The sequence below is a fragment of the Myxocyprinus asiaticus genome, chromosome 38 (assembly GCF_019703515.2).
Source record: "Myxocyprinus asiaticus isolate MX2 ecotype Aquarium Trade chromosome 38, UBuf_Myxa_2, whole genome shotgun sequence".
Taxonomy (NCBI): Eukaryota; Metazoa; Chordata; class Actinopteri; order Cypriniformes; family Catostomidae; genus Myxocyprinus; species Myxocyprinus asiaticus.
In genome coordinates, this window is record NC_059381.1 from 20,093,826 (window position 1) to 20,121,229 (window position 27,404).

Genomic DNA, 27,404 nt, shown 5'->3' on the forward strand with positions numbered 1-27,404 from the left:
ACACACACACACACACAAAAAGCACAACACAACAAACCAAAACACAAAACAACAAATAGTCTATTCTAGTCTATAATCAGGGTTCCCACACTTTCAGAACAATGAATTTCTATGACTTTTCCAGTCGTCCGTGATTACTAGATAAGAATTTGTTTTTATAGAGTCATTTAATAGAAACTGTACTCAAAAATAGTAATTTCTAGCCAAACTAAAACATTTGAGCTGAGCAAAATTAAATTATATTCACTAAAAAATTCCATTATTCTTCCATGACATTTTAAGATGTTATTAACTTCCATGACTTTTCCTAGCCTGGAAATCACAATTTTAAAATTCTGTGATATTTCCAGGTTTTCCATTTATGTGGAAACCCTGCAGAATATTCTACTAGAACATTCCACATTGATGTGGATAACTGAGAAACTTCACAGACATTCACAATCACATTTCGTGAAATAACCACATCAAATCACATTTAGATTTAGTAATATTATGGTCACTAGAAGTAAAGCTACTCCATTCAGTAAGATGACTTCATTCATGATGCTGGTACGAGAGTTTATAGAGTAGATTTGCTCTCTGTACACTTGTACACTTAGGATGTAATGTGATAAGTCTCTCCCCACTTCTGGTCACTCTCCTTGAAAGCAAACTGCATTGAGGAACAAGGTTCAGAAATCTTTGTTAATGTCCTTTACTCCCTATTTGGCTTTTGTCCAAGATGAGCCAGTGATCACTTTATCTGTCTGTGTGGAAGTATAAGATCAATGTAAACTGTGAATAAAGCCCACAGCACACTCTCATTCTCTCCTCACTTCAATTGGCTGGGAAAGATCTTTGAATCCATTCAGATATTTCTGAAGACTCACTGTAGGAGAAGTGCCCATGTAGCAACATCCATGGAAACATAAGGTGGCTGTACTAAGATCTTTGTGCGTCTGGACTCACCTTCTCTATCCGCAGAGGCAGGCCATCTTTTTTCCACTTCACTGAAGTGACAGGCGGGTTGGCATCCACCGGGCAGCGGATGTACCCCGGCAATCCGATGGCCACATAAATGACTGGCGGCATGTTTACCACACGAGCAGGGTCTACAGGACACAATGAAAGTTACAAATTAAAGGGACATTTCCTCCAAAAATGAAAATTCTGCCATTATTTACTCACCCTCATGTCATTCCACAACTGTATGACTTTCCTGTGTGGATCACAAACAGGAGTTATCTAGCAGAATGTCCAAGCTGCTTTTTTCCATTCAATGAAAGTGAATGGTGACCAACCATTCACTTTAAAAAACCACCATTAATGTATCTTAAAAGTGGTCCATACAATCTGTGCGGTACATTCCACTATACTGACATCAAACCTTGCTTGATGCATTTGATAGCGACATTTTTGATTTGAGAGTTACAGCAGAGGGCAAAATTTTCAGTGAATAATGAATTTTGGTCTGTTCTTCACACAAATCTATCGTGTGGCTTCTGAAGACTTGGAATATAGCACACAAGTTTTATGGACTATTTTATGGTGCTTTTTTGTAACTTTTGGGCTTGACAGCCCCAGTCCTTATTCACTTTCATTATATGTAAAAGAGCAGTCTGGATCTTTTTCAAAAATTCACCTTTTGTGTTCCACGGAAGAAAGGGAGTGTTTACCACGTCTTACGAGTTTATAATGACATAAGGATGAGTAAATGATGATTTATTATTTCAGTGCTTAAAGGGATAGTTCACACAAAAATTTTACTTTTACTTTTCCCTCATGCTGTCTCAAAATCTTCACTTCCACCCAGCTCTCCAATGCATGTTCATGAGAGAAGCTCATTCAAGTGTCCTCATGCTTGATGCATGCACGTTTGAATATTCTCGTTAGAACATCGGTTGTATCGCGCACGCATCAGTGAATGAGCTTTTCTCATGAACGTGCATAGGAGCTGGGCAGAAGTGAAGATTTTAGTGAATGAGGACTGAATTTTTTCTTTGTTTCTCACCCAAAGCCATCATATCATTTCAGAAGACATGGATTAAACCACTCGAGTATGGATTACTTTTATTCTGCCTTAAGTCCATTTCTGAGCTTTTGTATGAACAAAAACAACTCATACAATCTTCCAAAAATCTTTGTTTGTGTTCCGTAGAAGACAGAAAGTCACACGAGTTTGAGACGCCATGAGAATGAGTAAATGATGAGAGAACTGTCATTTTGGGGTGAACTATCCCTTTAATCTTTACATTTCTGTAAAGAAATTTTTACATCTGAACCAAAGTCACAAGTATCAATAATTTTGTAGATGCAGAGATACAGTTGCATGTGTCTCATAAAGCATTGTCTCTCATTAGGGAAGACACCAGCCAACTGCAGTATACTAAAGAAGTAGTTAGAAAGGGAGAGAGCGGTACTCCGAAATGAGCACTTTAAAGAAATCCACTGCTCCATCATAATGCCTAGCAAAGTGCCAGGGTCTATTTTTAGCAAAAATGAAACCGGCAGTCTGGGAGGGGGACAGGAGGATGGGATGAGTGGTACAGAAGAGAAGTGTAGAGTTGAGAAAAAGAATACAGAATCAAAGAGGAGAGAGGGAGACTATGGCATCGTGGGATGAAGACGTAAGAATGGATGAGGAAAAAAAGAGGAGGGAGGTAAAGAAAAAGGAAGAGGAGGAAATAAGGGCATGCTCAGTGTAAAGATCCAAACTGCAATGCTGTCAGCCGCCTACGGGGGCCGCCAGCACCCAAACTAATAGCCTGCCAGAGTGCCTGCAGATGACATCACTGCAGAGAAGAGGGTTTCCACACAGAATGATGTCATTCTTTTACACAACCCCCCCACCAGTTTTTTTCACTTACTGTCACATACACTACACTTTATCTCTCTCTGTCTCTGTCTGCTACACACTTGTTACGTGGCCAGACTGATACAGACTGCCAAAAATTAATTTTATTAATCAGCATTTTTGTCGTTTTCCAGTAAAAATATCCAAATATCCTTAAACAAGGTACATTTACTTGAGAAGTAAATATTGCATAAGATTTTTGTTTTCAGTGAACACTGTATATCCTGTATTAAAGGCACAGTTCACCAAAATTTGAAAAAGAATTTACTCAACCTCATGTTGTTCCAAACCAATATGACTTCCTTACTTCTGTGGAAAACAAATACTAGGCAGAATGTTGGCTTCAGCCGCCATTCATTTTCATTTTACGGAAAAAATATGCAATGAGAGTTAATGGTAACTGAGACTAACACTCATAAAAGGTAATATGGATTTTAAACAGCATAAGGGTGAGTGAAGTTAGTTAGTGAGGTTTACATTTTTCAATGGGGTAAAAAAAAATTCTTCTGATAACAAGTCTTAATTTACAGGCAAACAAGACTGCTTTTTTTGCAGTGTAGGGAGGGGAAGATTCATGCAGTCCCTGTCTAGGAATTCAGCTATCATGTAATTCCTTTCTGCCACTTGTGTTATCCAAGCCAGTGCAACACAGGCTGATCTCCTTCCTCCAAGCGAGGGAATTTGAAATGTCTGTTGCCTTGGATACCACAGTCACTTTCGCAGTGCACATTCCCTTCACTGTTTAATGCAATTGCAACATGTTTGAGTTTTATTATGGTTTTTTTGGGCAATGCTTTGGAAACACACTGCAGAATGCTACTTCAGGCAGCTTCTTTGCATTAGTCTATCGGCGTGGAGGATGTGAGCCGTGACTGAGTGATCTGCTAGCTTACTGACTCAAGGTCACTGTTTCAATTCTACTCCAGACTCCAGGGACACAAGGCCATTCCAATCTCTCGGCTGCAAATAGAAAGCGTCAGCCTGCCCAACAGCGGCAGTTGAATCTAATACGCCCTCGTGGCTGTGTATGTAGATGGAATTCGCTGGGAGAATAAAGTAACCCTCTCACTAATTACAAAAGATCATCATGCAAGAAAAATCTGTTATTCATATATATTATTCTGCATACTGCAGCAAGCCATACAAAAATATTTAAACACCATCTGATGTTCAACGATAAGACAATCTGTTGGTTGTTGCTTAACATCCCTGCTTAATCCATATTCTAATCATATATTCAGGCTGTATTCTTCCTCAGTATGTGAGCAATATAAAACCTGCATTACATCATGCATTACATCATGGGATACTAACGTTCATGTACTATTCTATTTTTATCAGTACTTGGGAATCATTGCTCCAACAAAAATGAATTCACCGCAGTGAAAAGTAATAATACCTTATTACACATCAATCTGGAATACTTGATTCTGATTGGTCAATATCAGCACAATTAACCATTGTCCCTAGCAACTCATCTCCTACACTGTGCTAGTTTTATGTCTCTCTCTTTCTTCTTACATTATAATGTTATTTAAAATCAAATCAATATTTCATGTCCATTTATTTAGTTGTTTGATTAGTAGCCGTGTAATCAGTGGGATACTGTACAATTACCCAGTCGTAATAACAAAATAAACCCGCTTTAGGATGATACAAGATCACCATGTCTGGGTTTATTTTGCAATAATGACCAGCATTATATCTCAAATTAGTAAAACAGAATGCCTTAATTCAGATTAAACTCAGGAAATCACTTTCTTATTACCCAATCTAGAATGAGCAGCATATCTTGACTGTGAAAGTAGGGAATTTTATTCTAATCTAATGGTTAATTGCCCACTTACTGCAGTTCATTTCAGAATCTGCACTGTGCAATGCAGAGAGGTTGTGCTTTTTAAGGGGTACCAGCAAAGGATAAATATATTCAGAAGAAAGGGGAAGAGAAGTGGTGGTGTATGAGCAGACTGCTCAGCAGACTGACTCACAATGCACTGTCAGGTACGCTGATGAAGAGGGGGGGCGGCCAAGGCTGTTACTAGGGCTGCAGGTGTATCTCCCAGCATCCTCTGGTTTCACCTGTGAGATGATGAGTGAACCATCGATAAGAATACTCACTCTGCGCTTGAGGTCACTGGAAAGAGAGAAAGAAAGAGTGACAGGACAAACAGAGAGAGAGAAACAGAGTTTAATTTGCATCAGTGTTAATGATGTTGATTTCCACAATTTACACTAGTTGAATAGATATTGATACAAAGGTTAAAGGGATAGTTCACCCAAAAATGAAAATTCTGTCATTATTTACTCCTCCTCATGTTGTTCCACACCCCTACACTGTTATTTTTCAGTGGAACACAAAATATACATTTTGAAGTATCTTTATGCAGCTATTTTTCCATACAACTTCAGGTCCTAGTGACCATGGCTGTCAAGCTCTACAAAAATACACCTAAAAGCACCATAAAATTAGTCCATACAGGACGACTTGTGTGCTATATAACAAGTCTTCTGAAGTCATACAATAGCTTTGTGTGAGGAACAGACCAAATTTCCCTCCACCAAAGCTGTAAAGCCACATCCAAACTAAGTTTTTCATTTGAAAACGCATTCATTTCAAACTAATCCAAACTAATCCAGCCTCTCATCCAAACTAAAACACCGTTTTCTGGAGCATTTCAAAAATGCTCTCCATTACCGCACATTTTGGAAAAAGATGACATTAGGAAACTGAAAGTTTCAGTTTTTACATGAATTACGTTTGATCAAGAGCCACGCAAAAATCAATGACATTAGATGATGTAATTGACATCCAACATGATGTGATTTGTCGAAAAGCACCATATTTGATTTTTAAAGCTACAGTGGATGAAATGATTTTCAGTGAAATGACTTACATTTTGGTCTGTTCCTCACACAAAGCTATTGTATGGCTCCAGAAGACTTTAGGTATAGTTCATGAGTCATATCAGAGACTATTTAGCAGAGACGGGCCACTTCAATTAAAATGAATGGGAGAAATTGGAACATCCAATGGTCAACGGATGTAGAAAGAAAGTCCTGCCTTCAAGGTAAAAGAGCCAATCACCTTTTAGATATAGACATCGCCTGTCAATCAAATCGAACGCGCATGAGCATTAGCAAGACATGCTGGAAAATCTTTGTTTTTTAGCATAATCTGAGGTAAAGAAGCACAATTTATGATACCAGTATTGTCATATTTTACTGCTGATTTGAAATATGTTCTTTGATTGTAATCTTGATGAACCGTTTTGGAGATTTCGGTCTTTACCCATTCAAATAGAAAGGAACTGCATTGTTATGCCGCTTGTTTGCATAAAAATAGCTGCCCCGGAGCATTCCAAAGATGGCGCCGAGTGAACTGACTTGCTAAAAATTCTTTGATTATATGGACTACTTTTATGGTTACATTTTTTTTTTTAATCCACTTTGGATGTGGCTAGTATGTAGTGTCAATGTATGAAAAGAGCTGCGAAAAAATCTTCCTCAATTTTTGAGGACATTTTCATTTTTGGGTGAACTATTCCTTTAACTGTGTATGCCTATAAAACTTCCAGGAAATCAGGCCCAACTGAAAGCCTCATGTATTACAGTCCTCTTTTTAACAAGAACAAATGGAGTGTCTGAAGCAGACATCAGAGGGAAAAAAACATGCTCCAGCAGGCAAAACGCCTGCGTGGCCTCTATTCTTGTCTGTGCTTCCACCTGCCCTGCTTCACAGAGCCTCAATTAGAAAGAAAAAAAGCCATATTATCCTTTTTCTATAGAGTGTACAGGCCATGCATAAGTAAGTCTTGGATGGCTCAGGGCACCGCTTCTTATAATCAGTGTTAGCAGAGCGTATGATGACACAAGCACCATGCCACTAGATATTCTTGTCATGGGGGAGCAAGGGAGGGGAGCATGTCATGAGAACCTGAGAGGGTGTACGGTGAGGCTGAGAGGGAGGTCAGAGGAGCCTGAATAGAATCAGACTCTTTCAAAGTGTTGTGACAAGTCAAGATATTATGATTATAGGCATTATTCTTGTGCCCTTTTCTATTCAAGGTTAACACAGAGGCCACACTACAGGCATGTATTTTTCCTTTTCTGAGCAACAGAATTTAGTGAAGCTCATCCATTAAACAAATCTCACATAATAATTTTGCAGGGTTCAAACTAACTAATGAATGTCCATGACATTTCCATGACTTTTTTTTTTTTAGCTTTCGTGATTACTGGATAATGATTTATATATATACAGGTGCATCTCAATAAATTAGAATGTTGTGGAAAAGTTCATTTATTTCAGTAATTCAACTCAAATTGTGAAACTTGTGTATTAAATAAATTCAGTGCACACAGACTGAAGTAGTTTAAGTCTTTGGTTCTTTTAATTGTGATGATTTTGGCTCACATTTAACAAAAACCCACCAATTCACTATCTCAAAAAATTAGAATATGGTGACATGCCAATCAGCTAATCACCTCAAAACACCTGGAAAGGTTTCCTGAGCCTTCAAAATGGTCTCTCACTTTGGTTCACTAGGCTACACAATCATGGGGAAGACTGCTGATCTGACAGTTGTCCAGAAGACAATCATTGACACCCTTCACAAGGAGGGTAAGCCACAAACATTCATTGCCAAAGAAGCTGGCTGTTCACAGAGTGATGTATCCAAGCATGTTAACAGAAAGTTGAGTGGAAGGAAAAAGTGTGGAAGAAAAAGATGCACAACCAACCGAGAGAACCGCAGCCTTATGAGGATTGTCAAGCAAAATCGATTCAAGAATTTGGGTGAACTTCACAAGGAATGGACTGAGGCTGGTGTCAAGGCATCAAGAGCCACCACACACAGATGTGTCAAGGAATTTGGCTACAGTTGTCGTATTCCTCTTGTTAAGCCACTCCTGAACCACAGACAACGTCAGAGGCGTCTTACCTGGGCTAAGGAGAAGAAGAACTGGACTGTTGCCCAGTGTTCCAAAGTTCTCTTTTCAGATGAGAGCAAGTTTTGTATTTCATTTGGAAACCAAGGTCCTAGAGTCTGGAGGAAGGGTGGAGAAGCTCATAGCCCAAGTTGTTTGAAGTCCAGTGTTAAGTTTCCACAGTCTGTGATGATTTGGGGTGCAATGTCATCTGCTGGTGTTGGTCCATTGTGTGTTTTGAAAACCAAAGTCACTGTACCCGTTTACCAAGAAATTTTGGAGCACTTCATGCTTCCTTCTGCTGACCAGCTTTTTAAAGATGCTGATTTCATTTTCCAGCAGGATTTGGCACCTGCCCACACTGCCAAAAGCACCAAATGTTGGTTAAATGACCATGGTGTTGGTGTGCTTGACTGGCCAGCAAACTCACCAGACCTGAACCCCATAGAGAATCTATGGGGTATTGTCAAGAGGAAAATGAGAAACAAGAGACCAAAAAATGCAGATGAGCTGAAGGCCACTGTCAAAGAAACCTGGGCTTCCATACCACCTCAGCTGTGCCACAAACTGATCACCTCCATGCCACGCCGAATTGAGGCAGTAATTAAAGCAAAAGGAGCCCCTACCAAGTATTGAGTACATATACAGTAAATGAACATACATTCCAGAAGGCCAACAATTCACTAAAAATGTTTTTTTGATTGGTCTTATGATGTATTCTAATTTGTTGAGATAGTGAATTGGTGGGTTTTTGTTAAATGTGAGCCAAAATCATCACAATTAAAAGAACCAAAGACTTAAACTACTTCAGTCTGTGTGCATTGAATTTATTTAATACACAAGTTTCACAATTTGAGTTGAATTACTGAAATAAATGAACTTTTCCACGACATTCTAATTTATTGAGATGCACCTGTATATATATATATATATATATATATATATATATCCATATATATATATATATATATATATATATATATATATATATATATATATATATATACATACATACATATTTTATAATAAACAAATGCACTCACAAAGAGCAATTTCTAGCCTATAGAATATGTTTCAGCTGAGCATAACTAGAAAAACGGTCACTAGAGAAATCTACATGACTTCAGTAAAGGCATAGTTCAGCACAAATGCAAATTATTTCATTATTTACTCACCCTTATGTAATTCCAAACTCCAATCCTGTTGGCTGAATTCAATGCAATGGCAGTACTTATGGACTCATTTTAATGCTCACTTACATAAAAGTAGTCCATGCAACTCATATGACAAGTCTTCCAAAGGCATTCAAAGATTTTTCGATGAACAGACCGTAATTTAAGTCGTTATTAACTCTCAGATTAAATCATTAATAAAGTCCATAAACAGCACTAAAATCCAATATTGGAGAATGAATTACATTAACCATTAATATTTACTGTAAGTATTAAATGGATCATGTCATTAGAAATACAATTTTCCTTTATATTTTGACATATAAGAGGTCATTCTACTATAAACACATACTGTAAATTTAGAAACCCAATCCCCAATGCAATAAAAGCATTTATTGAAACCAAGCTGCAAAAACACCTCGTTCTCTACTTCCGCAACATACCTACATCATTTGGGGGCCCATTAATTCATGACCACCTCTACAGCAACAACATCAATGCTGACCTACAAACAGAGAAAGAGCAGGATGGACAGGCCTAGTGTGTCCTACTAACTATTCCTGAACACAAAAGGGGACCCATCTGGACAATTTTGATGCACTAGACAGACGTCTTTGATCATTGTCATGTATCAGCTTTTAAAATACGCGGTTACAACTCTGAAAATGAGACCCCATTCTATTGTCTAAGAGTATGTCATGACCCCTTTAAAGTGAGTCTCTATGTACTGCCATTTTATTGAATTCAGCCAATGGGACATTTATTAAATTATTTCCTTTTGTGTTTCACAGAAAAAAGAAAGTCATAAGGGTCTGGAACGACATGAGGGTGAGTAAATGATGACAGAATTTTCATTCACTATCCCTTTCATTTTCATGACTTTTCTAGGCTTTGAAATCAGTTTTAAAATTCCCTCTATGACAGTGGGATCCCTGACATAGAAATGTATCCCCTAACAGTATTTATTACCCCACCTACATTTTCACATCTCTCTACGTGTGATTAGAGAAGCCGAGATTGACACTGATATTACGATTATTATTATTGGATTATTTGAAATTTTAGCTCCTGCACATCCATTAATTTCAGTCAGTCAAATGGTTCACGTATGGACATACAGAGATACAGTGTGTGACCTCCAAACAAATGTGATGACACACTGACACACAATGAAATGCACACAATGTAAACACAAGTGAGAAACACACAAGAAACGGTCATATTAAACTTTCAAAGAAAAAAGTTAATTTCAAGTGTTAAAACCTTTTCACTCTTGTAAATATACCTTTCTTAAAAGATAATTGCAGCCTACTGCAATGAAACTGTGCAATGATACTGACTGTGTGCTGAATGTACATACATTTCACCACCCACACAACTAGATGTTTGCCAAAACCTAGAACAGTACGACAGATAGTCCCTAATGTCAAACTCACTGAAGCCTGAATGGTGATGACGAAACTACATGGACTGTGACAAACTCCACAAGGACACAGGACTCAGACAGTGGGGGGTATGGTACAGTAATGAACCCGATCATAACTTTACTTCTTGAAGTAGACGTTATCTTCCTCCCAGAACCAGGTGTATGTTAGGTTGCCAGGATACGCCTCAGCCTGACAAGTGAAGAATGCATCCTGGGATATGTTTACCGTTATGTTCTCTGGTGGCAAAACAATAAATGGGGGTCCTGAAATAGAAAAGAGACACACGATGAATCAGCATCATATATCAGGAGGTGTCATGTCTTATTGGAGCATATAGCACCTCGGCCTTCTTCAAGAACAAGAGAAAGAGTAAATATAAAATATACAGTTGAAGTCAGAAGTTTACTTACACTTAGGTTGAAGTCATTTAAACTAATTTTTTGTAATTATTTTTTTTTATTAAATCTTACAATAATAAAGAAGAGCAAAAACATATATATACAAACAACATTTAAACCCCACAACCACCCCTCCCAATCCCCAACCCTGCCCCCAAACAAACATCCCCGTGGTCACACATGAGTAGATATACAGAAAAAAAAGCAAACAAACACACACACACACAAAAAAAATATACATATATATAATAATCATATTCAACCAAAACTCCACGCCCCACACTGAGAGCCCTCCAAAAACTCCAAATAATTGCCCCATTTCCTGACAAACAAATCTGCTGCTTTAGGGGGGTGTATGCTACTCCCAAAAATAGTACAGAGTAGGTGGCGCAGTTGTAAATACTTATAAAACTGAGATCTGGGGATCCCAAAATGTTGAACCAAATTTTCAAAAGATCTCAACACTCCGCTCTCATATAGGTCACCGAGTGTATTAACCTCCCTCACAATCCACTGTGACCAGCAGAAAGGGGACTTATTAATACATAATTTTGGGTTCTGCTATATGCTCAGGGTTGGGAGGGTTACTTTTGAAACGTATTCCACTACAGATTACAGAACACATGCTATAAAATGTAATTTGTAACATATTTCGTTAGATTATTCAAGGTCAGTAACGTATTTTAAATACTTTGGATTACTTCTTCAGCACTGATAGATTTTTTCACTTGTTTTGACTATAAAAACTCTGCCAGTACAGTAAGACAAAATACACATGTTAAAAATACATTCTCTGAAAAACCTAAATATCTTATGCAGTGTTATTTCTAAAACAAGATAAATCTAATTGATCTTGTTTTAAGGATTTTTAGATACTTTTACAGAAAAACAATAAAAAAAAGAAAATTGTCAAGAATATGATTTTTGCCCTAATATCAAAGATCTTACTAGAAATTATGATCCAGCATGAATTTGATAAAAAATATGTTCGTGTCTGGTAAGATGTGCATGTTAAATGGCTAGAAATAGCATTTTAGATTAGCATAAAGCTGACAGTTTACACAAGGTTTATTTCTATTTCTTCTGCTCCAAACTTACTTCAAACTTACTTCTCTGTCTACTCGTATGAATGTAACACATCATAAGAAAGTGTTTCACCACTGTTCAAATGCACTTTGGATCGCATCATTTATATGTATAAATGTTTTCCATCTGAAAGGACTAAATATTAAATGAAACAAATGACAATAAAATGCAAAGTAATCTCTTCGGTAATCAAAATACTTTTTGAATGTAACTGTATTCTAATTACCAATGATTTAAACTGTAACTGTAGTGGAATACAGTTACTTATATTTTGTATTTTAAATACGTATTCCCATTACATGTATTCTGTTACTCCCCAACCCTGCATATGCTCGAGGCAACTTTTAAATTAAATGTCAGAGTTAAACACTCTGGACACTTTTTTCCATACAGAGTGCAAATGCGAGATAACAGGGTGTAACTTAACTTCTCCGATTAGTTTGATAGAAAGGCTTTGCAATGGCAAAACAGGGGCATGAACTTTCTGTTCAATACCAAACCAGGGAGGGGCTCTCTTAGGTGGAAGTGACCAATGAGCCAAATGTCTGAGACCGAATGCATAAATAACAAAACAAAATCTTAGGTAGGCCTATCCCACCTTTGTCAATCGGCCTATGTAACTCATTGAAATGTAATCTGGGACGCTTACCATTCCAAATGAAGGACTTCACTATGCTATCAAATTGCTTGAAATAAGAGAGGGGGATATCTACAGGGAGAGATTGTAGCAGGTAGTTAAATTTTGGAATACAATTCATTTTAATAACATTAACCTTCCCAATCATAGATAAATGTAATGAAGCCCACCTGCTCACATCGCTCAAAAACCTTTTTTATTAGGGGATCAAAATTAACTCTAACTAAATCAGACAAATTTTCTGGGAATAAAATGCCCAAATACTTAATAACCTGTTTGGGCCACTGGAAGGCGCCTGGCTAGAAAGCCGTTACTGGGCAGTACGCTGTCAGAGCCAAAGCTTCGGATTTAGACCAATTAACTCTGTATCCTAAGAATTTAGAAAAGGAATTAATAATCCTGTGGAGGCAAGGCATAGATCTAGTGGGGTCGGAGACAAATATAAAATATCATCTGCGTAAAGCAAAAGCTTATGCGCCACACCTCCCGCCACCACCCCTAGAAAATCATCTTCCCTTCTTATCGCGGCTGCTAATGGTTCCACGACAAGACAGAACAATAATGGGGAAAGAGGGCAACCCTGCTGGGTACCCCTATCCAGAGTAAAATAATCTGAAATTAATCCATTTGTTTGTACCGCCACTACCAGGTGTCTATAAAGTAACTTAATCCATCCAATAAAAGTATTCCTGAACCCATATATTTCCAAAATCTTAAACAATATCAAATGCCTTTTCAGCGTCAAGTGAGATGGCAGCGACCGGAGTCTGCTCATTCGCCACTGACCACATAATATTGATGAGACGCCTAATGTTGTCAGAAGAGCTGTGGCCCCATATAAACCCCACCTGATCTACATTATATGTGTACGAGATGTCATAACTTTACTTAATCGGTTAGACAAAATTTTTTACAATATTTTAATGTCTTGTTTGATCAGGAATTGGACGGTAACTCTTACACTCGCTTAGATCTTTGTCCTTTTTAAGAATCAGACTGATCCAGGCTTGTGTCATGGTTGGCGGAAGCTTTCCATTCTTTAATGATTCTGTATAAACTTCTAACAAAAGTGGAGCCAGTTCTGTAGCATAAGATCTAAAAAATTCAGCAGCAAAGCCATTTGGCCCTGGAGCCTTACCTGTAGGCAAGGCCTTAATTACCTCACCAAGCTCCTCCAAGGTTATCTCAGAATCAAGATAATTTTTTTGCTCAGTCATCAGTTTAGGGAGTTCTAATGGATCCACAAAATTTCTAATATCCTCATCAGCAGACGAAGATGTGGAACTATAGAGATCAAGATAGAATTCTTTAAAAGCATTATTAATATCAATGGCCGAGGTAAATATTTCACCACCAGCAGATTTCACAGAGGGAATGGTAGGATGTGTCCTCCGGAGGTCGCATTTGTCGGCCGCATACGCCATCGAGGCTGTCTCATTTCAGAAAAGCGAGTAGGACACTACAAATGCAGCCTTTGAATGCGACCTTCTTTCATGGGAATTCGGAGGATGCATGAGGTGTATCCTTCGTGGGCACTCATAACCCACAATTCTTTGCTTCAACGGAAATGTCTCAAAAAATTACGCCAATTTCCCCGTAAATATGATATTCAAATGCAAGTAATGTTAATTCCCAAGTTGAAGCACCTCAGTAGATGGGTGCAGAGTATATAATATGTATAATTATATTAATATATATTTAAAATAAAGTATTAGACTAAATGTACACCTGTAAAATCTATTTTCTTTTCTCTGTACATCATTATAACTCTCCTAAAATGTACCTCATACATTCCCTTCTAAAGGGACTTTGTTCCCTTCTCACTCAAAGCAACCATGTTACCTTCCGTTTCCGTTTGTCCTACGAAGGCCGTCTCATTTAAACGAGGCTTGTTTAAAGGAGGACACTCTGTATACTGCAGCCTTCAAAGGACGCATCCTACCTAGCATGCAGCCTTCCAAACGAGACAAGGCCTCTCTGTTTTATGTATCTAGCCAAAAGCTTCCATGCTTTGTCCCCTGATTCAAAGTATGCCTGTGTTGCCCTGAATAGCCAAAACCCCACCTTCCACGACAAAATAGGGTCAATTCTCTGAGGCCATCAAACGACATTTGGTGCTTCAGCTCTGCCTCGGCACTTTTAATATTCCCTTCCAACTCCACGAGTTCTTTTGCTTTGGATTTTTTGATGAATGAAGCATACTATAAGATCCGACCCCTAAGAACCGCCTTAAGTGCCTCCCAAGACACGCCCACAGAGGATACTGAGGACCAGGTGTGTAATATTTTAGGTGTGTAAATATTAGCCAAAATCAACCTTTGCCCCTGAATTTCTGCTAAAACTATAATGACTCTTCCTAATTTATCTTTACTCCGTTTGAGACATTTGAATTGTAGATGTTTACTTATCAATGTAATGACCCCCCTGCTCTTATTTGAGCCAGCACTAAAGAAAACATGTCCACACCATATCTTCCCAAAATTTTCAGCTTCCTCGGGGAAAGATGCGTTTCTTGAAGAAAGACAATATCATTTTTCTTATGTTTAAGGAAAGAAATATCCTTCCTTCTTTTTATGGGGTGCCCCAACCCATTCACATTCCAAGTGGAGAGAGACAATCCACTCATATTAACATTTGACATTTTGACATATTAGAAAAAAAATTATTGTGTGTCAAAAATAAGATTATAAAGACCACATTCCAACATTAGTTCAACAGTCAAACCCCAAACATCCCCCTGAACCAAACAAACAGAAAAAAGAAAAACGTGTGCATTAACCCTGTGCACGACAGCGCCAACTGGCATTCATCCCTCAAAACAGTCCATATACGCCTACGAGAGTCCATGCGACAACTTTGCCGTCTGATTGCTCATGTCCAGTGTTTCTATAAAAATTTTGTGAGACAGAATTACGTAACAGAAGATAATCTATAAAACAAACTCTAGCCAATAAGCGGAATAAACACAAAGAATGTGTAGATTCATTCACAAAACTGTAACGAAGGTGTGTTCCTCCACAAAACAAACTCCAGTCGCTAGCGGAACCAGCACACACACAAAAAAACCCAAAAAAAATTCAGTTTTCTCGGACAGTCAAATGAATGTTCAGTGAGCTGGCTGTTTCATAAGTGCAGCAGATGACCTAATTCTTCCAATATCCTGCAAAAAATACTCCACAAAATGAACTCCAGCCAATAGGAGGCATAAGCACAAAGAACAAGCAGTTTCATCCACAAATGTCCGGAAGGAGTGTTATTCCACAAAACAAACTCCAGCCACTAGGCGGAACCAACACAAAAAAAAAAAAAAAGGTGCTCAGTTTCCTCAGACAGTCAAGAGTATGTTCAGCAAGACAAGCTCACTTGGAGGCAACATGAGAAACACACCATGACTTCCTCAGTCCACTGATTTTATTAAAGACATCACTTGTTGTGGGCTTGTAAATATTTTGCGCCCATCCTTAGTATCTGGAATGGAATGGAATGGAATGTACAATATTGTCCCCTTTGGGGGAAACTTGGGGTGGACTCAATAGGCAACATTTCTACATTTCAGCATCACCTGAAAAAGATAGTAAAATAACAATACAATGAGTACATCAGATACACAACAATTCAACACAACATACATATCCATAAATAATAAAAATATATCTATCAATAAATATATAAAAATTTTATAGAAAAAGGCACAAATGAATTTTTAAATCTATTCAATTTACACCGAAGGGTTCTAAAACGCCTGCCCGAAGGTAACAATTCATAATTAACAAAATCTATTCTCAATTTGGCCGGAAACATCAGTGCAAAAGCGATCTTCTGTCGATGCATGAGATTTTTGAAGGAGTGTTACTACACAAAACAAACTCCAGTCGCTAGGCGGAGCCAGCACAAAAAGAAACAATATGGCACCCAGCTTCCTCAGACAATCAAGTGTATGCTCAGCGAGTCAAGCTCACTTGGGGGCCACGTAAGAAACACCAAATGGCTTACTCACCCCATTGTCTCTATGAAAGACAATGCCTGCTGTGGGCATGTAAATATTTTGTGGCCATCCTTAGTATCTATTCTCAGTTTGGCTGGAAACATCAGTGCAAAAGCGATCTTCTGTTGATGTAAGAGTTTCTTGCATTCCTTGAATCGATCACGTTTCTCTCGCCGAATTCGCAAAGTCTAGGAACAAGAAAATGCTGTGGTTTTTCCAAGAAAGCTTTCCTTTGCTCCTCGTCTCACGTAACACAAGATCTTTATCAGATGATCTCAGAAATTTGGTCAGAATTGATTGGGGCCTGTCTCCCTCAGCGGATCTGAGATCTGGGACTCTGTGAGCTCGCTCGATTTCCAGCTTATGGCCTGTCATGCCGTGTAGACTCGGGAAGAGCTTGTCTAGGAACTTTAAATATATCTTGGCCTTCCTCATGCTCAGGAATTCCAACAATTCGGATGTTGTTTCGCCGATTACGATTCTCCAAATCCTCCAGTTTTTCCCAAACGCGTTCCAAGTCTATCTTGGTCACTAGCGGATTAGCAGCTAATTCCCTCTCTGGTGACTCTACATAATCGATCCACCTCTCAATGTCCCCGATTCTTGTAACCAACTCAGAGAATTTTGCCTCCATTGCCGTAATCGATCGACGTATTACAGCAAGATCCTCCAGGTCCGCTAAGACTTTTGCCAGCATCACAGACATGCTCACCAGTTGCCGCTGAATTTCTCCCACCGCACTGTCCAGACAGAGTCCCTGGTCTGCGGCCCTGTCTGAGGTATCAGCTTGAGCACGTAAGTGTCTTTTAATATCTCCAGAGCCCAAGGATTTTGAATTCTTTGACATGTTGACTTCTTAGAACAGTTATGTTGCAGGGTATATCTAATCTCACTGGTTTATGATACAAAAAGAATTAAAAACTAGAACTTGTCAAGCCTTAAGGCAATTAGCCAATTATATTCTGATAGGCTGATTGGCTAACTGGCTGATTGTGTACCTGTGGATGTATTTTAAGGCCTACCTACAAACTCAGTGCCTCTTTGCTTGACATCATAGGAAAATCAAAAGAAATCAGCCAAGGCCTCAGAAAAAAAATTGTGGACCTTCACAATCTGGCTCATCCTTGGGAGCAATTTCCAAATGCCTGAAGGTACCACGTTCACCTGTACAAACAATAGTATGCAAGTAGAAACACCATGGGACCACGCAGCAATCATACAACTCAGGAAGGAGATGCATTCTGTCTCCTAGAGATGAATGGGGTTTGGTGCGAAAAGTGCAAATCAATCCCAGAATGACAGCAAAGGACCTTATGAAGATGCTGGAGGAAACGGATAGACAATTATCTATATCCACAGTAAAATGTGTCCTATATCGAAATAACCTGAAAGGTTGCTCAGCAAGGAAGAAGCCACTGCTCCAAAACTGCCATAAAAAAGCCAGACTATAGTTTGCAAGTGCACATGGGGACAAAGATCTTACTTTTTGGAGAAATGTCCTCTGGTCTGATGAAACAAAAATGTAACTGTCTGGCCATAATGACCATTGTTATGTTTGGAGGAAAAAGGGTGAGGCTTGCAAGCCGAAGAACACTATCCCAACCATGAAGCATGGGGGTGGAAGCATCATGTTGTGGGTGTGATTTGCTGCAGGAGGGACTGATGCACTTCACAAAATAGACGGCATCATGAGGAAGGAAAATTATGTGGATACACTGAAGCAACATCTCAAGACATCAGCCAGGAAGTTAAAGCTTGGCCACAAATGGGTCTTCCAAATGGACAATGACCCTAAGCATACCTCCAAAGTTGTGGCAAAATGGCTTAAGGACAACAAAGTCAAGGTATTGGAGTGGCCATCACAAAGCCCTGACCTCAATACAATAGAAAATTTGTGGGCAGAACTGAAAAAGCATGTGCGAGCAAGGAGGCCTTCAAACCTGACTCAGCTACACCAGTTCTGTCTGGAGGAATGGGCCAATATTCCAGCAACTTATTGTGAGAAGCTTGTGGAAGGCTACCCAACAAATCTGACCCAAGTTAAACAATTTAAAGGCCATGCTACCAAATACTAACAAAGTGTATGTAAACTTCTGACCCACTGGGAATATGATGAAAGAAATAAAAGCTGAAATAAATAATTCTCTCTACTATTATTCTGACATTTTACATTTTTAAAATAAAGTAGTGATCCTAACTGACCTAGGACAGGGAATGTTTTCTACAATTAAATGTCAGGAATTGTGAAAAACTGAGTTTAAATGTATTTGGCTAAGGTGTATGTAAACTTCTGACTTCAACTGTAATTGCTCCCAATCATGTGCTTTTTTAATGCTGAGACTTTGTAAATTAATTTTCTGTCATTCTGGCATTAAGACCATGCCAATCAATTGTGGAGTGACATCAGTCACAAGGCGCAAATTTATACAGAAATCAAGTACATATTGTAAACAGCCAATACCTCATTTACTGTGGTGTTCACACAAAACAAACTTAATCAAGATAATACGTTTTTATAAAAGTGCATGAAGCAGGATTTCAAAACTCAAACCTTAAGAAGTGTGCAGAATCAGAGACTGTGACTGCTCACACAAAGTCTGGTACAATGACACAAAAGTATAAATTTTCGTCCAAAGTCCAAAACAGAATTTAGATTTTTTAATGACAGGCTTTTAAATTGTCTGATTATATTAGCCTGCTCATGAGGTTGCCTTATCTAATACAACACATTCAGTACTTCAACAATGGTAAATCAAAAAGACAAATGAATCTATCTATTAACTTTTTTTTTTTTTTTTAAGTAGCAAGCACCTCATGATTAATTTTATACATGTAAAGTGCATGCAATGTGTTAGTTTAAGGACATTAACCATCATAGGAGAATTTACATACTGTTAACTATTTGACAACTTTTAATTTGACATGGAGAAACAAAAACTTCAGGAGACAAGAGCTGGAGGTTCTCATTGAGGAAATTACTGCATGGAAAAAAGTTCTCCTTGGGAAGCTTGATAATCATATCACATCGGAAAGTAAGAGGCGCGCATGGGAAAGTAAGAGGTGAGCATGGGAAAGTAAGAGGTGAGCATGGGAAAGTGAGGCGGAGGCTGTCTCTGCTGTGGCCAACTCAGTTAGGAATGTGGATGGGGTGAAAAAGTGAGTCTCAGCTTTCTAATGATATACTTATTATGTTTCAATGGACTCTAAAAACAGAGAGAGATAGTGCTATGCAGCAAATTTGTTTGAATTGACTAGCAGCCATTAACATTAAGAAGGTTTAAAACAACATGAAAATTATAAAAATAACATAAAACACAAAACAGTCAAAAACGTGTTTTGGTCTAAAATCACATTTTTACATAAACAGCCCATTGCAACTTCCGACTCAATATGTTAGAACACGTCACATTTGAAACAACCCAGTAAATTCATATACATTTTTACCTTTTAAGAACACTGTGAGGTTATCATAACTTTAAAATGTTATTTATGATGATGTTTAAGAACTTTTTATTATTATTTATTTTTATTTTTATTCTTTAATTCTGTAACTTTTTTCTTAAGTTAGAAATCAAGAAGAAAATGGTTAAGAAGGATTTTCTTCTTAAGAATGTTTTGTTAATCCGGTCCCTGATTTTTCTGGGAGTGAAGTCGGTTCCAGAATGCAGTTGTCACTCTGGTAAATAACCCAGGGTCCCCCCTTTATGACTAATGAACTTCCAAAACGTCCATGACCTTTTCAGGCATTTGTGATATCTTTCAACAAATTCACTGAAAATGAATGACTCAGAACAATGATTCCCTGACAAGTTGGACATCGCTATGGCTTGTGAGCAAGTTTTACTCTACTCAAGAGCAATATCTATCTCATGAAATGCTGTAGAGCACAGAAAACCCAGAAAAATCTGTATTCATTATAAAACCCTCCATGACTTTTCCATCACATTTGAGATTTTATCAATTTGTCCAGGCCAGGAAAACGTTTACATTTCCTTATATCTTTAGATTTAGACTGTAGGAACCCTGATAACGGGTAACAAAGGTATTTAGTTGCAGTGTGTACATGGCCAGAAATGTGGTTTTATTGTCACTTCTTGTGCATGTTTTCTGTGATAAACAACATGCGGTCATACTTTATATTAGGTGGCCTTAACTACTATGTACTAACATTAAATACATACAAGACTATGTATTTACTGGGAAACTACATGTTGTTCTGCAAAACGCCCACATTTCCTGCTACTGAGGTTGATATACGGGTAGGTTTAGGAGTAAGGGTAGAGTTAGGGTTAGGATTAGGGGTTAGAGTTAGGTTTTGGGGTAAGGGCTGAGTTAGGGGTAAAGTTAACAGTGTAACTACAAATATAATTAAAAGCAGGTACTTTAAATGTAATTACAATGCAACAACATGTATGTACATAATAAGTAGACTGTATCACATGGTTAAGTACATAGTAGTTGCACACTAGCACACATTAGCACAGTACACCTACACATTTCCTGTGTATGAACACAACTCCAGCACTAACCTAGTTGTAACAAGTTCATACAGGTACCACGCAGGATTACCTTACAGTCTAGATTTGGAGCAGGCATCTCATTTGAATATCATTGGCTGTGATGATGAGAATTCTGCCTAGTGTGAATGGGAGTGAGCATGAGAATATGCAGTGGTCTACAGGTCCGTGGGCATAGCTTTTGTTGGCAGTAAAAGTACAAAGAGAGAGATCTTCTGTTGGGAAAGTCTGCAGAGAGCTCACTGTTAAGGCACCCATACTTAAACTAGCTGGGCTCCAAAACTATTACTTTCACGTATATGTGTTGACATCTATATCTTTAACCCTTTAAGCTCTGAGGGTGTTTTTAAAAGATTTCCTGTTTTAGTTGCATACCCAATATTAAAGGCTGATTTATTTATTTTTTATTTTTTAAAGTAGGGTCAGGTGTTTGGTAAAATTGTAAAGAAAACTTTTAATTTTTGTTTTAATGATATAGATTATGAAATATTCTGAGACTCAGCCTAAGAAACTGTTGAAAATAAAACACAAAAAAACTTGAGCCAAAAATGTACTTTTTTCTTATTTTTCTGATTTTACATTATATACCTCAGGGTGTAAATAAGGTGCTTCCATAAAATTGGTTTTGTTTTGTTACCAATCATTTCAACTGTAACTTAGTAAAATTTTGTGTTGATACAATAAAGCAATCAAAAGTTATAGCATTGCAAAAATAAGTTATCCTAGTGTTCAAAAAATGTCTCCAAACATACACTATATTGCCAAAAGTATTCGCTCACCCATCCAAATAATTGAATTCAGGTGTTCCAATCACTTCCATGGCCACAGGTGTATAAAATGAAGCACCTAGGCATGCAGACTGCTTCTACAAACATTTGTGAAAGAATGGGCCGCTCTCAGGAGCTCAGTGAATTCCAGTGTGGTACTGTGATAGGATGCCATCTGTGCAACAAGTCCAGTTGTGAAATTTCCTCGCTACTAAATATTCCACAGTCAACTGTCAGTGGTATTATAACAAAGTGGAAGCGATTGGGAATGACAGCAACTCAACCACGAAGTGGTAGGCCACGTAAAATGACAGAGCGGGGTCAGCGGATGCTGAGGCGCATAGTGCGCAGAGGTCGCCAACTTTCTGCAGAGTCAATCGCTACATACCTCCAAAGTTCATGTGGCCTTCAGATTAGCTCAAGAACAGTGCGTAGAGAGCTTCATGGAATGGGTTTCCATGGCCGAGCAGCTGCATCCAAGCCATATAACACCAAGTGCAATGCAAAGCGTCGGATGCAGTGGTGTAAAGCACGCCACCACTGGACTCTAGAGCAGTGGAGACGCGTTCTCTGGAGTGACGAATCACGCTTCTCCATCTGGCAATCTGATGGACGAGTCTGGGTTTGGCGGTTGCCAGGAGAACGGTACTTGTCTGACTGCATTGTGCCAACTGTGAAGTTTGGTTGAGGGGGGATTATGGTGTGGGGTTGTTTTTCAGGAGCTGGGCTTGGCCCCTTAGTTCCAGTGAAAGGAACTCTGAATGCTTCAGCATACCAAGAGATTTTGGACAATTCCATGCTCCCAACTTTGTGGGAACAGTTTGGGGATGGCCCCTTCCTGTTCCAACATGACTGCGCACCAGTGCACAAAGCAAGGTCCATAAAGACATGGATGAGCGAGTTTGGTGTGGAAGAACTTGACTGGCCTGCACAGAGTCCTGACCTCAACCCGATAGAGCACCTTTGGGATGAATTAGAGCGAAGACTGCGAGCCAAGCCTTCTCGTCCAACATCAGTGTCTGACCTCACAAATGCGCTTCTGGAAGAATGGTCAAAAATTCCCATAAACACACTCCTAAACCTTGTGGAAAGCCTTCCCAGAAGAGTTGAAGCTGTTATAGCTGCAAAGGGTGGGCCGACGTCATATTAAACCCTATGGATTAAGAATGGGATGTCACTTAAGTTCATATGCGTCTAAAGGCAGATGAGCGAATACTTTTGGCAATATAGTGTATAACACATAATAATTGTACATACGAACTAATTACACATGCAAACACAACAATGACTAAAGGTTTGCATAGCATGCAGACATGATTTTAATAATGAGATTTTACAGAACGAGTTTCACTCTGTGCCATTTGAGTCATCATTGAGTCTCTGTCATATTTTTGGCCCCATCTTCTGGTGGCCATATGTAACAGTCACCAATTACATGTCTCTCTGCCCAAATATGGATGTCTTAATCCATAAGACTTGTTGCACTAATTTGAACCCAACCTGACTGGTTTAGCCTTCCATTACACTACATCATTTCCGATGACGTCATCTGATCCAGGAAAGCTAACGTGTTTTCAGACAGATTGCAAGATGCCAGATAGCCAGATGCTGTGTGCACTGTGCACATTGTGCTCTTCTAAGTAATGGTATGTGATATTTTATTTTCAGTTTATTTTCCGTGAAATTATAAGCGAAAATGTGGCATATGAGCAACACCTGTTTATATGAAACATAAATGTCAAAGATATGTACTTAGCAATTAGCTCTCTATATTTTTGTCTGTGAGTGAAATTGGCTGGTTGTATTCTACTGGAGAGCTTTCCAACAACATATGACACATGGCTAGTTGATAGGTTTAATGTTTTTACCGATTACAATAATATGTACAGCACAAAATTATTAATAAACTATCAAAACGGAACACTTCTGATTTGTCTGCAAATTTCAAAGCACTTGCTCAGTTTTGGTCATAATGCCTACATATGTTGTAAAGTATAGCTTATAAGCTTTCAAACAATACCTACTGTATTTTGTGTTGGTCAAGACTGTAGTTTTTAATATTTTTATAATTAGTTTTATTCTCGTGGGCCCATCCGAGCTTAAAGGGTTAATATTCACCTAAAATAAAACTCCTATCAGTAGGAAGTATTCTGAGTCAAAACAAACAGTTCCTTTAAAGGTGAGTGTGCAATTTCTGTGTCATTAGCTTAAATTTAAGGGTTTGAAGCTGATTTGAATAATATTTTAATGTTAAAATACTTTCTCTTCTTACAGCTAAATATGCAGAGACAAAAAGTTTACCAACCCCTTGTACTATATATGTACATTTAATGTTCATGGGATGGACAAAGCCACAAATTACTGGCTTGGTTAAACAAATAGTTTCCTTCAACTCATTAATCATGTTAATGAGTAGATAAAGCACCAATCTAATGTTTTATTACCATGTTAATATTTGGTCTAACTGACATTGGGACAATCATTTTAGCAATATGGCTAAATGGCATGTTAAAAGCAGGAGACATATCCCAACAGAGTGTGATCCCTACAGGAAAAAGCCTCTTTGGCTGCTCTATGGTAAGAGAGAGCTCTGACAGTGAGCCCATTACTGCTTTATACTGCACCAGACAGTCAACATATGGAGTCCAATTAGCTCTACAGCTCTGCAACATGGGTGCCATGCAGCATGCAGCTTTGTATGCATGACTAAACTCACACAAACACACACAAACACAGAGAGAACTGTTCAAACGCACAGCACAGCGCTTTGAGTGTGGAGAGAGAAAATAATAGTGATATCAGTAGTACTGAGATCAGAAAGAAAGTCATAAAGGTATGGAACAACATGAGGCTGATCACAGATTTTAGGGTGAGCAAAGGTGGAGAAATGCAGAGAACACTTTAACATATGCATACACATCACATTGAATGGTCCTACCTTGGACGAGTAGGCGTGTGGTATGGACAGCCTCTCCCTGCTCGCTGTAAGCTCGGCATGTGTACGCTCCCCTGTCCTCACGGCTGATGGAAACAAGAGTCAGGCTGCCATCACTCACCTGCGGAGAGAAGTAACATCATTACCTACTGAAATGAACACTACAGAGTCCATGAAATCAAAATTGTATTTTTGTGTCTTTTTGGAGTTTTTAGTCCATGCCTATTGACTTTGAAGCCATCTATATGCTTTTGAACTCCTACAAGTTGACGAAATTAACCTTTAGCAAATATACATATTTATAATTATTTGTCTTTCTCCTGCAGGAGAATATAATTACAGTATGTTCAAAAGATTATCTTTAAAATGGGAATTTATGAATGTAATTTACAGTACTGTGCATAAGTTTTAGGCACTGGTGAAAAATTTTGCATAGTGACGATGTCTTCAAAAATAATGCCATAAATAGTTTTCATTTATTAATTAATGTCATGCATAGTCCAGAAAACATAAAAAAAAGCTAAATCAATATTTGATGTGACCACCTTTGCCTTCAAAACAGCACCAATTATCCTAGGCACTCCTGGACACAGTTTTTCTTGGTTGTTGGCAGATAGGATGTTCCAAGCTTCTTGGAGAATTTGCCACAGTTCTTCTATCTGTTTAAGCTGTCTCAATTGCTTCTATCTCTTCATCTAATCCCAGACTGACTCGATGTTCAGTAGGCGGTCTGTGGGGGCCATGCTATCTGTTGTAGGGCTCCCTGTTCATCTGTTTTAATCTATTCTATTTACAAAAGTAATGTCTGATAGTCTAAAATTTATATTTCCTATTGACACTAAAGCTGAAGATATACATAACTATCTTAAGATAAATGTTTTTGTGAAACATCTTATGTGCCTAAGACTTTTGCACAGTACTGTATGTTTTTAAAGTTCTCTTATAAGTCAGTATAAACCACCTCTATTTGCTAATTAAACAGCTCAGCATGATTTTATAAAAATGGTTTACTTCAAGTCAACAGTGGTGCAGTCACAGTACATACAACTGTTTCTCTTTGTGCCCCGAACTCAATGATCATTACACAATGTCTCATTTCTCATCTCTGTGACAGATTTTACTCTATTTCTCTTTTTTTTCCAATATATGCAGATAGACCAGCAGAAAAGATGTGCTCAGGAACCCTACAGCCTGATCAACATCCCATGACACATCTATTTCCTCACTCTGGCATATTAATGGCAACATTTCTATACATTCAATACACACGTAACGCTTTTACAAGCTCACAAACAGCAACCTCACAAGTCATAAAAAAATAATAAAAAAAGATGCAACAATTTCTCTGCACCACAGTACAAACAAAAGCACTTTGCAGTGAAAGTGTTGTGAACTTGAGACATGGAGAGACTGTGTAGGAGAGATCAAACAAACCAGGCCACTCCAACAGAGTCTTAAAGATCAATGTACAGCTCTATTTCTTCACCCACAAAAGTGTTATTTCCATTTTACCAATGGCAGAGCAGCTTTTATAATATGCATACTATTTACTATACTATACTATAGTAAAGCATACTATTATAAAATATGATAAAGCAATCAAAAGTTATAGCTAGGGCTGCAGCTAACTATTATTTTGATAATTAATCTTCTATTATTACTACGATTAATCGATTAATTGGATAAAAAAAATGCCATTTTATTTCATGTATTTTATTAAAATATGATTTTTCAAAAAACTGAAATGATAAAGGGCGCGAGGATTTGATTTACATTACTGAATTCATGGTTTTATACTCTCACAAAATTTTGAACAAAGCCTGAATCATGAAAAGTATAGTTTGAATTTATTATTATTATTACTTTCAGGACATATGCGAAACAGTACCTTTACTTGTAAAACTTAACAAAAAATGCTTATCATTAAAGAGTAAAATGGGCATGGAGTGGGATAAAAAAATCAGCCCAGCAGAGAGCAATAGTGACACAAGAATAGAAATATTAATAATTCTGCCCAGCTGAAAAATACATAATTATGTTAGATACATATGATTGTACACTGTCACTTATTACATACATTTAATTATTTTAATATTATACTTTTTAAAATAGTATTTTCACTGATTACATGTTACTAAACTATTCTTTAAAAAAAATTTTTTTTGTAAAATAATGTTTGCCATAGTATATATTTACTAATGAAATCAGGCATTACATGTGGCATTATCAGAAGGACTTTCAAATATCAGGACCCTTAGCATTATTATACATTATATTCAGCATTACATACAGTTTAATAAAGTACAATCATCTGTAAACCCTGTGCTGAAAAGTTTGCTTATTGTATTACATGCGCTTACATGAGAAGGAGAAAACACTTTAAAAACTGGCACACCTTGACTGCTGAGACTTCAGTCTGATATCCATGAAAGCTGCACAACTGATTACTTTGAAACTGAAATCGTGGGATGACGATGGACAGTTTAATCAAAATGATTGCACTCCCTTTCTCCTTTGCAATCGGTTTGATTGACACGGATGCGCGTGCTCGCTGATTAGAGTTTAACTGAAACTCGCTTGTGGTAAGAACAAACAGTTTTGCGAAATACGTGGCTGATTTTGAATTCATAACATGTTTATATTATAAAACAGAAAATAGCAGTAAAATGGAAGTTGTCGTGTATTTTGTTGATTCATGTCTTTTATTTTGAAAAGTTTAGT

General features: G+C 37.9%; 1 protein-coding gene across 1 annotated transcript in view; it reads right to left on the minus strand.

Annotated features, from left to right (window-relative positions):
* igsf9bb (immunoglobulin superfamily, member 9Bb) overlaps window positions 1-27,404 on the minus strand; it is a 203,608-nt gene that overhangs the window by 45,459 nt on the left and 130,745 nt on the right. Inside the window, exons 5-8 of the mRNA XM_051678379.1 lie at window positions 24,687-24,804; window positions 10,480-10,621; window positions 4,822-4,967; window positions 949-1,091 (exon numbers count right to left, since the gene is read on the minus strand). Of these exons, the coding sequence (XP_051534339.1) occupies window positions 949-1,091; window positions 4,822-4,967; window positions 10,480-10,621; window positions 24,687-24,804 (549 nt within the window). The remainder of the gene's footprint in view (window positions 1-948; window positions 1,092-4,821; window positions 4,968-10,479; window positions 10,622-24,686; window positions 24,805-27,404) is intronic.